At 37.6% G+C, this 13,805-nt stretch overlaps 1 protein-coding gene across 1 annotated transcript in view; it reads right to left on the bottom strand.

Moving 5' to 3' along the window:
- Positions 1-13,805, bottom strand: part of TRPM6 (transient receptor potential cation channel subfamily M member 6) — a 62,384-nt gene that overhangs the window by 37,437 nt on the left and 11,142 nt on the right. The window contains exons 8-16 of the mRNA XM_033084609.1: positions 13,233-13,461; positions 12,509-12,655; positions 11,784-11,918; positions 10,525-10,653; positions 8,221-8,472; positions 7,097-7,271; positions 5,407-5,521; positions 3,544-3,743; positions 1,190-1,322 (exon numbers count right to left, since the gene is read on the bottom strand). Of these exons, the coding sequence (XP_032940500.1) occupies positions 1,190-1,322; positions 3,544-3,743; positions 5,407-5,521; positions 7,097-7,271; positions 8,221-8,472; positions 10,525-10,653; positions 11,784-11,918; positions 12,509-12,655; positions 13,233-13,461 (1,515 nt within the window). The remainder of the gene's footprint in view (positions 1-1,189; positions 1,323-3,543; positions 3,744-5,406; positions 5,522-7,096; positions 7,272-8,220; positions 8,473-10,524; positions 10,654-11,783; positions 11,919-12,508; positions 12,656-13,232; positions 13,462-13,805) is intronic.

The following is a 13,805-nucleotide window of genomic DNA, read 5'->3' as shown; positions in this document are numbered from 1 at the left end:
TTTGGCATCTGGAAGCAGATCCTATGCATCTTATGCCATTGGTTATCTTCAGGTAAAATTCAACTCCTCAAGAAACCAAAGCCTTTTTAATTATCCTCCAATCCCTGGTGAAAACTCCAGGAACTTCTTGGTCTGGAATTACATCATTTTAACCAAGTCATTGTCTTTATATTTCCTGGAGATACTCTGTGGTACTTCATCACTAAGACAATGACAAGCTAGCTGCAGGCAATATGCAGTAGTCATTTCTTTCCTTTGTCACAGAGTAACTAATATATGTAGTATTAAGCCACTGCTGAATAAAATCAAGGACCAGCATTCCAGAACATTTTATTAACCTAAATTAATTTCTTGCAATGATGTCATGCAATTCTGCAGTGTTTCACTAGCACTCAGAAAAAAATTCCTTTCCAGACCTACATTTACCCAGTAAATGAAACCTTCTCAAAGTTACGAATTCTGCAGTTTCTGAACAAAGCTACTTATTTAATTTCTTTTAGAAGGAATGTTTATTTTGCTTCTGTGTTTAATTTTAACATGCAGAAAATAAGATTATGCTTTCCCTAGGCAAAACAAATTTGTTAGATTAAATCAGTGCTGGCATTCAGAAAGAATTTTCATAGTGTTCATTTTTTAAAATTCTTCGCATTAAACTTAATGGCAGATTTGCCATTGATTCCAATAAAAAGCTTAATTAGGCCAATACTGATTGTTTCGAAACACTTTTAGTAGTTGTGCATTGACACTGTGCAAACCAAGACACTAGATTGCAAATAATGCTACAGTGGTTTTCTGGTTGTTTCTGTAAACAGCAATTATAGTCAATCACAAGCAATACTCACACGGTGTACCTATACTACTAAGTTTTAAAATACTATTAGATATATGCTGTTCTCTGGCTTGCTTTTCTAGTGCTACCTGGTCTGTACAAGTGAAACTGAGCAACACCACACTGTATCCCTTTAAACATGTACACACTGCACGCATCTGGGGATGCGATTCTGTCAGCAAGGCTTCCCAGACAGATCTGGATCCATCTCAAACAGATGCACATACAGAAACAGACACATTTCCATCAAATTAACAAGGCCATAACAGTGGCCATAACCAGCTCCAAAAGCATTAACTTATCAAAGTCTTTTTGTATTACAAATTCATACAAATAACATAAACATGCATTAAAACACACCTTTCTGTGGTCAAACGTATCCTTTCACTGCCACTGGAACTCAGGTTTTCACTCTTTTCATGAAAATATTCTTCTACACACTGTTCCTCAAAGTCATGGAGTTTCTTTAACTCCTCATCACTCAGGTAAAGCTCTGAACAGAAGAGGCAAGAATCAGTATGAAGCATGCTAATAATTGCAGCCATTTATTATTATGTATGAGTTAAAAATAAAAATGGTCCAAAAACTTGTTTATACTCTCTCTCTTGACAAGAATGATTCAGGCCTAAGGGCATGAACTTGGACTTGAGTATAAAGACTCAAATACATGAAAACATGGGATTTTGTCTTTCTTAAGGTAAGGAACAAAATCACGCAGACATAAATTCCAGTACACTCACCTTTAAAGCCTCAAAAATACATATCTGAATGGCTGCTCACAAAGATGCATTTTCTCATAAACTTTTTCCTTTATTTTGTTATACATATGTCACTCACAAGACTTAGATATTAATATTTAAACCTGACAAAAATTTCACTTCAATTTGGCCTAGCCATTCATCTACAACTAGTCACCTATAACAATTACAATGCATCCAGGTGCTCAAAGCTGCTAAGCTTTTTTTTTTAAATATAATTGGTTAATATGTATAAAACATTCAGATATCCTTAATAAAAGTTCATATGTAGAAAACATTAAGATCTTCCATCCCAAGATTATTGCAGGGAAAAAAGCATTCAGAAGTTTAAAATTGTATAACTTGGGCTTCTCGTGTGCTCGTGGTGCTATTCTTTTAGCACACCAAGATTTCTGAGAGAACAGCTCCAATAAAAAGTAGTGCAATGAAATGCATATGGTGGAAATCTACTTCTCTGTTTCAAACTCCACACTTTCCAAACTCTTCTTTTCTGTCCCTTTTTATGTACCAAACTTCTCACTGTACTTGCTAGAGAGGTGCCTGTTCCAAGCAACAAGGCTGTGTTTGCTACAAGGATGTAGTACTTAGCTGCAACACACAGTTCAGCAGCCCCTCACAGTGTTCTGGGGTTCCCTATCTCACTCCTAACAAGACTTGATCACCTTCTAGGCACTTTTCTCCCCTATTTCACCTTGTTCCTTCCTCCAAAATTTTGCTCTCTATCTTGGTATTGAAGCCACAGGGTGGCTCTGGGTACTCACGGAAACCAGTGAATTATAACACCATCAAAACTAAAGTAAGAGAAAGCTATGAAGCGTAAGTGTATAGAAACTGTACCCAGAGATGTCTAAACAGAAAAGAATTCTCCTTCTCAGAGTAATGTAAAGAAACCATGAGCCCTCTTCTGTGAAGGATTTTTAGATGTGCTAAGCAGAGTTTCAGTTGTCCTTTAGCCTAACGCTCCTTACAAGATACCCTCTATGCTATGCCAGTGACTCACACCATGCTTGCACATAAAATAAGCAGCGGTACTTCAAAGGCAGGTTGGTGTATCCAGTCATGAGGCGGGAGATGAACCAGTGAGCAGCAGTACAGCAGTTCACCATTGATGAGGTAAGCTTGTTTGTGAGCTAACTACCTGTGAGCATGCCAGGTTTCTTCAGAGATTCATGTTCAGAAGAGAAAATTCTAAGTGAAGCATAACCTACTCAGAGTCTTCCCATCTCTACTACAAGACATCAAGGGTGTGCATTGCATCAAAAAGGATGAGGCTGTATGATATTGTACACCTATGCTTCCCAATGTGTTTTTAGATATTTTTACAGTCACGTCTTCCCCGTTTCCATGCCTCAACCCCCCACCAAGCCCCACCACTGAGTATTCATTTCAATCCCAGCATCTTGAGGTCACCTTCCCAAAACAGCTCAGGCTACTCTTGGCAGAGTTGGTGACAGTGGGACACAGAACTGGCATCACCTTAAGGAGGCATTAGGAAACATCTGGTATGAAGAAGTCCAGGCTGGAATAAGTGAAGAAAGTAAGGTGCAGGGATAAACCAATGCACAAAAGGATGGAAGCAGCAAGGAGATGGGAAGCTCCTAAGCTCTCTCTCTTTGTATCTGCCATCACTGCATCTCCTATGCCCTTGGGCTCTGCAGCTACTTTCCCCAGGTAATGAGAAGGGAATTATTGGTATTTTTATGGCAAGCATACAGAAATTTGTACTTTCGGCACTGTTTAATCTCTTTTAAAACAAGAAATTATTTAGTTCCTACAGAATAAGTTGTTGTCTCTTTATTTCAGTTCAGATTTGTGAGGTGTCATGACTGAGGCACAGTATGTGGCAGAGCAACAGCCAAATACAAAGCAAAGCATTCCCTTTTCATTTTTTTTTTAAAACTCAACTCCACAGTGACGGGAAAGATGATGAACTATTTCTTTTGGTTCCCAGCTTACTTAGTCCAACGTCGCCTTCTTCTTGGTCCAACTCATTTGGGGGCTGGTGGTGGAAGATGCATTTCATCAGAAGCCCAAAGTGACTCAGGAGGATGAATGGTGGAGGTAGCCATGGCTTCTCACGGTAAGTCATGATGTAGCGGTAACGGTTGTACTTCCAGAGCTTGTTCGAGATGGATTTCAAATCAAAATAAACATTGCTGAGAGAGAGCCACGGAGGGAGAAGGGAGGGAGGGTAAAACACTCATGTGAAGAATACTCCAAATACAGCACAAGACACTTGTCTACAGATCTAATCTGACACTTGTCCCATTCCTCCAGTGAGGAAAATCAACTTAGCAACTCTCATTTAACGAAGCAGCAGCATGTGCCTGCAGCTAGTACACTGAGAATGAGATCTTCAAAGCTGCCTAACAGATTTGGAGATGCAATTCTCATTCACATTAATGGGAGTTGGGCAAAAGACATGACATTTGAAATCCCAGTCATCCTATTTAAATTTTAATTTATACCTAACTGAGAATTCACCATTGTTTGACTTTGGACTGGATTAAAAGTAGGTGTCAGACTAAGGAAAGATTGTAACAAAATAGTTTTGTGCACTCTCCCTAAAAATATATTTGCTGCAGCCACATGAGCCATTCTTCTGCAGAATACTCATTGGAGCTGTGAAATTATTAAATATGGCTGCACTGAATAATTTTCTGTATCTACTCTGACAGACCAAGCACAGGAAAGAAATGTTGTGGTTTCTAGCACAGTCATTTCAGGTGCACTGTCATTCTACAAACTCAGCCTATAATCACAAAAACATCAACTTTCCTACTGAAAGCATAATTAAATGTATTTCTCATACCCACCCATTTCTGGTCCCACTTCTGGAACAATCAAATCACATGCAAAAAATTTGCCATATCATCATTACTAAAGATTTAATTACAGAAATAATTCAAATAACAATTTCACACACGTGAAATTATACACAGTGTATAAAATAATAGCTTGACTCCTTGACACAATTTCAGGAAAGAGATTTCTTACTAAAATTGGAAGTAGAATGAGTTTTGATAGGTCAGGTTTTTTGTATATTAATGACTGCTTTTATTAATCTGTAATTTTTTTAACCTACAGCTGACTTTTTCTTCCCCAGAAATGCTAGAACTAAAAGAAAAAATAAATAACTGCGTGGGGTAGGCTGCTCTTTAGTAATATTTTACAGAACTTGATTCACTACAATGGGTTTATGTTAAAATGTGAAGGGTTAGAATTACTATAAAGACCTTGATAAATTACTATGTATTAGACAGAATTACTATAAAGACCCTTTCTGCTATGGCAGCACACATTAAAAGGCAAATTGTTGGAAACACTACAGTTAGATTTCAGTCTAGAACATATGAGATTGCATTAAGTAAGTAAGAATTTTCAAATTATTTCCTAAAGACAAAGCAAATTCCTACAGTCATTATCCTCTTCGCTTGAACACCTGCCACTTATCTGACAGTTTAAAACTTGGTGTAGCCTATAATGGATGTTGTGCTCTTAGCACAACAAATACAACTTTTAGGAAGGGAAAATTACTTCAGAGATTAATTAAAGTTGGGGTTTTTGCCAACTGCAATTGTCTGCTCTCACAGATTCTTTTTAAGCAGCAAAAGAGTTTATCTGTCTTCTCGCTATCCCTTTCCTTACACCATCTTGCTAGCACCATTCTTTCCTCTGTTGGACTTACCCCCCTGGCAGATAGGGTAAAGCCACCACAATCAATATGCCCTTGTTGGGGCATTTTCAGTGAAAATCTTTTATGAAATGTTGGAAGAACATACATTAGTTGCTTTTGCAGCAATATACCAAGGTACCTACTTAAAGAATGCAATGAGCAAGTTGACCATGATGATGTACTGCACGAAGAGGTAGACAGCTTGCAGGAATGGTGTGAGAAAGGATCCAGGAGGACAGTCTTCATTGGTTTCACAAACTGGAAAGGAAGGACATACAGAACATGAATAGCACAGAAACCAGAGCAGAGCACAATGGCCTGTGCTTTTCATTTGTCCCAGCAAGAAAAAGAATAGTCCTAATTTCACAGAGATGCATCACGAAATTGCCAAATTAAAGGTCAACCTCCACCTAAAGGAGAAATAAGACCTCTATATGTTACTACCACCCTAGTCACCATTGTTCAGAAGATGCAGACACCACTTCATATATATCAGTTCTTATGTCAGTCATTCCTATTTTTGTTAAGAGGAAATATGATGCAGCTGAAATGTATTTGGGGGATGGCTTTTACCTGAGTGAGCTGAAATCCAAATCTTTGATCCTTAAGGCAGGAGTGTCACAGACTCTGCTGTGAAATGGATACAGCTCGAAGGCTGCTTTATCTGTACTGGAGTACAGAGTTTTACACACAACTTAAAAGCACATTAACCCATGTGCAAAGGGATATATGGCTATGAACATTTGTGACATAAAGCAACAAATAGTGGAAATTAGGGAATCCCTTTGAATATTTTTAAATTGTCAAAATAAATATTTTCCAATCTTTTTGATTTCTGATCAAATTTAGCTCTTTTAAGGAAACTTTGAAACATACTTGTAAAGCAGTAGCCCTAAATTCAGGACATACTCTGCAGGATAAACAGTCACTAGAAAAATCATAGCTTTACTTGGGAAGTGTCAAATTTCTAAAGATTTAGAATTATTAAGTGATTAAATGGATTAAACTGGGAAACTTAACAGTGTGCTTTCATTAAAAGAATTTTGATTTATGTAACCAAAATACCTGTGACTGTTTCAACAGCAATAATGGATGCAACATGGTAATAAATTTATAAATTTATAAATTTAATAAATTAGGTCTATGCTGATTATGTACCTCAAATATATACTTTTATTTGCATACCTACTTTTCTACTTTAGGGACTGTTTTACTTATACCTTCAGTCCGTAGCATGAGAGTGCCTTACATCTGTAATGCTTAAATATCTCTGGAGTGCCTGGTTCCTCTCTCTTACTGAAACAAGGTCAAAGCCATAATCAAGATGAACAATTTTTCCTGTTTACATTGATTGGTTCTATTTCTCCTACGTGCACATGGTTTGTCTGTTTAAGAATGGAGCCAGGTAACTTATTTCTCCTCTCTTTTCCTTCTTTATTCTTTCCTCCTTAAAGGCAGCTTTAAAGTCTTTTCTCCAAGAGTTCAGCAGCTTTGGATTCATTTATTTGGAAATTTGTTTCACTAGCAAATCCCCTGACCAGGAAGTAGCTTCTTATTAGTTCCTATGTGCTTTGCCCTGATATTTGTAGTATATTTAATTTGAAAAACTAAATTTGAAGGGTTTAGAGTTTAATCTTTATTTTTAACAAAGAAACTTCTTGTTTTCAACTTCATGCATGCAGTATTGCTTGTTACTGACATACATATACTGGAGTCAGAACTGTTCAAGAAAAAGCAGACTCAGTAGATAGTCAAAACTCAAGAGACCAAAGTAGACATGTTTCTGCACATACTTAATTTAGGCTGTTGAGCTATATTCTGAAAATTACCTACCATCTATTTCTCCTGCATAGACTTCACCAAACATCATCCAGTAGGGCTGAAAAACAATATCTCGCGCCAGGGTCCAAGAAGGAGGCTCCTCTGGTGAAAGAATTGCCTTTCGTGACACCCCAAAACTCAGCAGGACTATGGCCATCATGATCACAATATAGAACATGTTTCCTGTCTGGAAGACATGTTTGTGTAAAATAATTAGTTGTGCTAATTATATGTAAAAGAGACATTCATTTCAGGGGAGAGTATCAATTGCTGTTTTTACAAATCAGAATATCAAACCAGGGTAATAATCTAATATACTGGAGGAAAAAAAGTATTTTATTTCTATGACTTGGACTACATAAGCATTTTATAGATGTTACAATCGTCCTAGAACAAAAAAGCCACAAGTCCTGCTTGCTTCACATTTCCGTCTTAGATCTTATGCAAGATATAAAAAATGCAGAGACCTTACAACAGTGATTTTGCTCAGTGATACTTCTTTCAAACTGAGAGCAAGGAACAGCAGTGAAAATTATTTTGCCTTCTAAACAATTACCGTGAAAGACAGACTATAAAAGTATTAAGAGGAGAGTTCTCAGTAACTGAGGCAAATTACATTAGGAATCCTCACATCCCCCAAGACTAAACAGTGGTTCAGCAGCAGTTCTTACAGCAAAAGAGAAACAAAATTAACATTGATTTCACAGAAGTTTTGCCAGCTACACTGGGATATTATTATTTGAATCCAAAAGTAAAATAATAATGAAACAGTTTCCAAGAGTTAGGGAAATAACCTGTCACAGTAAGCCCATTTCCAAGACGCAGTGACTTTTCTTTCTCCTGTTACCAAGCTACATCAGCAAACTAGCTCAAATGCAACCCTTCTCTAAGGAATAAAGTGAAAATGTCTTCTGTGAAAAAATCCATACGATTAATAAATTAATAAATTAATAAATTAATTCATTAAAGAAAAGTGTAATCTGATTATGGTCAACTCACAAACAGAAAAAAACCATAGTATTTTCAAATAAAACATTCACTGTGAATTATTATTATTTTCTGTCACTTCTGAGATTTATATATTCCTGAAGGTAGATGCTTTAATTGCAGAAATACTGCTTCAAAGCAATACTTACCATTTTCCCAATCATTGTCAGGTATGGGCCAGCATGCTGATTCACAGCAAAAAGATCAAGGAGCCGAGTATACCAAAATATAATATCCAAGCAGTAAAGAAGCCTCCCTGCAGTTTGAGCAGGGGGGTTGCACCAGCGCAAACCAAAACCAATCATAAACAGGATGATAGCTACAGAATCAGTAAAGTTCCAGTATTCGTAAATCCACACCTTCACCTTTTGGCAGAATTTTCTAGGTTCTGAGATAAATACCTGGGTATAATTGGGGGGGAAAACACCATTTAAAACCACCATAAAATAGCATTAAAATCACATATACATTGTTTAACATTTTCTGTCTGAATTATTTCATGATATTTGGAAATGTATCATTTCCCCCTTCTATTTTATTTCCCTACTGTCTTAGACGCATTTACTGCATATTATCACTCACCATCAATTGAGATTCTTTCTTAATCTATAGTGTCATATTGCTCAAGTATGTCACATCAAATGGGATAGCTCTTCCTGAACAAAAAATGGATCCTGAACCTGAATGCATTCACTAAAGGGCACATATATGAGCGGAAGAGAGCAGCCAGGAAAGAATTGTTATGCACACATACTATTAGAAATCAAAAAGCATTCTCTAGAGGGATGGTCATGCCCTGCAACGGCCTTTTCATTAACCCCTAAGTCATGGAAAGTATAAGCCTAACCTTGCCACTGGGAAAATAGCTAATGTCTTTTATTTCAGACCAAAAATATAAAGAAAGATCCTTGCATTCTGCCAAGGACAGGATAAAAAAAGGAGTGTGGCAACTAGCAATGTAAAGAATGAAGTGTTTGCTCCTTGAACTGTAGGATGCCCCAAAGGGATTTTAAGCTTCACTGAGCAAGCATGTGAAGTGGAATCCTTGGGAGGAGGCAAATAAAATGTTTGCACAATGCCACAAGTGTGGCCAAATATGCAGTTCTATGTGAGATCACACTGATAAGCACCAAGCAATGGAGAGATTTTGAAACATTATACCCTAATATTGCAAGAATTTATGCATATGAACACACTAATGTAAACAAATTATCTGGACTAACTCACATGAGTAACTAGTTACAGGGCCTAAGGCTTTAACAATTATTTGATAAAATCTAGAGAAACAGAGGTTTGCAACTATATGTAACAGGGCCCTCAGCAGTTAAGCAACTGTATGGCTAAAACAGTGTGTCCTACAAAGTCTTTACCAACAGAGCAGAACCGGAACACGGACAAAGCAAGTCAAGTAAAGAAATCAGTTTCTAAGTGTCCAACCAATGATACTAGAAAGAAGAGTTGCTGTTTCTGCTGTTCACCATCAAGATGGTGTAAGAGCACAACATTGTTTTCAAAATTGCTTGTCATTTTACATTTAATATGTTTCTCAGTTAGGAAATTCTGGAGTAAATAATTTCAATTTTGTCTCATGCTGACACAGAAATTTCAAGTGCATGCAAGCTTTGAAATATTCCCAGTATTTTTACTGTTCCTTGAAATCCTTAATCTCTTTCATGCTGATTTCACAGTCTTCTGAGTGATATTTACTTGCAGCATCCTTTGCTCACAACCGCGGCTGGTTTTTTGTGACTAGCTTTATTCCTCTGAAAGTGCAGCATTTCAAAAGTCATACAAAAGACAATTCACATTACTATTATTTACTATGTGCTGATTCTACAGTGAAGGTATGTCAGAGCAGATATAATAATTGAGGAAATACATAGCTGCATTTGTTCCCACACTCAGGTATGGAGTGAAAGTTGTGTTCAGAAGCTTGGGTCTAATCAACTGCAAATAATTGCAATAATTTTGATGGGAATATAATTTTTTGGTGCTAAATAAATCCAACACTAAAAATTGTTAAGTTTTTTTTCCAAGAGCATTTATAGAAGGCTGGTTATACTTGAGGGAGAGCCATAGATTGTTCTATGCAAAATATATATTAATCCATAATAAGTTCTCCCTCAGATATAAATATCTAAAGACAAATTTTATTACTAGAAGTCAAATGGTCCACTCAAAAAAATTATGGACCAGTGCCTACATCAAGGTTCCAATCTCAATTCAGCAGTCACCTACACATTACCTACCAATTCTACACAGAAAAACAGAGAATTAAGGCCAAAATTTTAGATGAATTTTCAAGGCCCAAGAACTGGTCTTCTAATAAAAGACTTCAAATAAATTAATTCCCTGTATAATTCTCTACAAAAATAATTCAGGATTTAGCAATCTTTGGAGAAGTTATCCCTGGTATATAATAAAGATGAGAAACATGAATGAAAAAAACTTACCTCCCTGACTTTTTCAACAGCAGTAGTGAAAATATAAATGATAACAAGCCACTCTTGCACACTTGGTATGGGTTCCATCTTCACCAACACAGTGTAAGTAAAGAGCATAAGGAATGCCAAGTACGACATCTGCAAAATACACAGTGTATCATCCATACACACCTCAAACGTCAAACAAATTTCTGCAAACCTAACAGCTGATTGGTCTCACTATAGGTACTCAGACTACTGGGACACTGTCATGTTTTTGAGCCTAGAATCTTTATTCCACTTCTCTAAACTTTTTTGGTTTTTTTGCTTTGCTTTGTTTTTATGGGCTTCTCCTTAAACATCATCAGAAATCGGTACTTTAGAGCTGAAAAAATAGGCAGGAGCATAAGATAAATAATTGCAACATATGTTCATCCTCATAAAAGAATCAGACTATTTTAACTTGGATGTTGGACTGGATGGTCTCCAGAGGTCCCTTCCAATTCTAACTATTCTGTGATCTGCACATCATTCCTTGAATGCAAGGGCAGCCTTGCTTTTATCCCAGTCATCTCTAAGGACAAGTAACAAATCTCAAAGTCATTATAAGTCAGTGCTGGTTAATCAGTGCCTTCCAAAACACAAGAATGATATCAGGTGGAAAACACGTGTTTTAGATGTACAAGAATATGCTATAAATGTATCTAACATAATAGATTACAACCTATAAACCACTGAAGCACACCTAGTTAAAAGAATAAAAGTTTATGTGCACAGTGATGTGACCTAATGAACAGCCTGATCTTAAACATCCTAAGCTCTGCTGATACAGGGTTACTAAAACTGATTTGATAAATGCACATTTTCTATAGCAAATGATCTCCTATAGATAAATATTTGCTTCTCCAGAGACAGTTCTTAAAGAAACAAACACGAATATCAGTGAAGTATTAAAGGTAGAGAAGGTCACCTTCAAATCTCTCTCAACCTCTGCAACTGATCGCTATAAAATCCTGTGCTAGAGATTTTATTTAGTTCCCTGAAATTTTTTTTCTGGGTTTTCGGATTTGTATTTTTTTGTGTTTTTTGATTTTTCTTGTTTGGTTGGTTTTTTAGTTCAGCTCATGATTTTAGCAGAATCTTTACACTTAACATTCAAATAGCTTCCCACCTACACCCACCACTGAGTGACTGCAAATCCATGCTAGAAAAAGTAAAAGCAGAATTAAGTGGCATTTGAAGGACCAAAGGAGGAGTTTGTCAATCCAAGTTCTAGAACGATGACTAACCGTGTGAAACCAGAACTTGACAATTGGTGCATTGTAGAACTCATAGATTTTTCTAGCTCCAGACAGGTTTCCTTGTCTACCATCTGCTTGGCTTTCTTCAGACTTCTGAACAGCCTTTTCCACACCATAATCCTTCTTTAAAAGAAATAGCATTTTTAAAGTAAGAAACAATGGTCTATAATTGCAAAGGCAGTGTTGTTTCAGAGGGAAGACAGACACAAATGTCTAAACTTTGTTCTGAATACACCAAGCATTACAGTAGCTTGGTTTTGTCTAGGTTACAACCACCTCGCTTGCAACAATCAACATGCACTGCGTGAAAGATGCTCTATAAGGCACAGAAACACTGTATATTTTTTTAAACAGTATTTAAGGAAAATCAGTAGCCTGGACTTTTGCCGAAGACTAATAGATAAAATCAAAAGTTATTGTTAAGCAGAATATGTGTAAGCACGTTTCTTATCTGCTTCAGGGAGGGCTGCTCCCTTCCTGCACTAGCAATTCATGTGAGGTTGGGAAGGACTTTCTTGTTATGGTCAGTACAGAAGTGACACCCAGGACAGATGAAGTAACTTGTACCAAGTTCACCTAAGTCCATATCCAAACTAGGAACCTGACTCATACTTCCAGAGACAACTGGCCTCCAGCCGTTACATTCCACCTGACAAGCATCTTCTCACTCCTCAGATCTGCACCACACAAATAACTGATCCTCACAGACTCACCAAAGTATCTTTAGAGCTGATTGGGCACTGTTCCCCATGATACCACAACTGGTGGAAGTCTGGAGACTGAGGCACATGAGACATTTCTGCCTTGCTTTTAAACTCCAGCATCAGTATGGTGGGAGGCACGAGAATACTCATAATGACCTAAAAAGAGAGCCACAAGATTAATTAAGCATAAATCTGAGGCCACAGTCAGCTGTGCCTGGTGCCAGCACAAACCCGGTGCAATCCCACTGCCTGGGGAAGGAGCCACTGGTGCTGATAATCTGTATCACAGTCTGAGAGCCTCTGTGATTTGTGCGGCTCTTGGCTGACTTGTGGCTTTGAAGAGTGTCATTGTATCTGGGGATGTTTACAACACTGCTCCTTTTGTCTGGAAAGCATCCCTCCCACCAGCAGCTCTGCCAGGAAACAGGCAATGTGGGGAAGCAAGAGCAGGTGAGAAAGGACTGAAAAATGCTGAGAGAATGGGAAGAGCAACAAAAGAATCCTTCCTCCTAATGTCATCCCACACATGCTTTTTGCAAAGAAATAAAACAGAAGCAAGTACTGTTTTCCCTTCCTCCCACGCATTTGTTTCCCAGATTTTCACGTTCCAACATACGCTTAAGCACAGTTGTCTGAAGCTGCATTGGCTATGTTCATAACCAAAAAAACCCCCATATATTAAGCATCTAAAGAGCACCCAAATGCTCAGAAAAAAACCCCTGACCAATGCTACCTTAAACCAGGAGTTTTTCCGCATCTTCAGGCGTCCCATCCACATGTCAGTCAGCAACATCTGTGTGCACGTGTGGGACACAAAAGGTCGCAGCCCCACAGACACTGCCAGCTTTAAGCAAGTTGAGTTGCTCCAGTTCTTCAGTTCATAGGTCAGCAACTTCATGGCCATCTGCTCATTTTGTTTGAATGCTTTGTCCAGCACATCTAAGGCAAGCTGCCCAAATTCCCTAAAGCAGAAAGGAATTAACAGTTCACATAACAGGGGTCAGTCCAAACTCAGTTACTGCTGAAAAGAAGTTGCTGTGAGTACTCTGGCAACTCAAGTTCAGCCATCAGTCTCAGTAAGCATGCCTTCTCCCCTTTTTCTCATTGCTTTATTGATATACCTAATGAAAAACAATTTGGCGTGTAAACCCAACTATTTAGTCCTACTCACAATGTTTAGGGCCATCTTGTTTCGTTGTTTTTTATTTGTTTTGTTCTTAATCTCACTCAGTGATCAAAATTGTCCCTACAAAGTTCTTCGTATTTGCTTTGACCAACAGATTCATCACCACTGTGGGCAAGCATT

Source organism: Catharus ustulatus, chromosome Z (assembly GCF_009819885.2).
Source record: "Catharus ustulatus isolate bCatUst1 chromosome Z, bCatUst1.pri.v2, whole genome shotgun sequence".
NCBI classification, from domain to species: Eukaryota; Metazoa; Chordata; class Aves; order Passeriformes; family Turdidae; genus Catharus; species Catharus ustulatus.
Note: the sequence above shows the minus strand (reverse complement) of the source record. Positions and strands in the feature narration are given on the sequence as shown.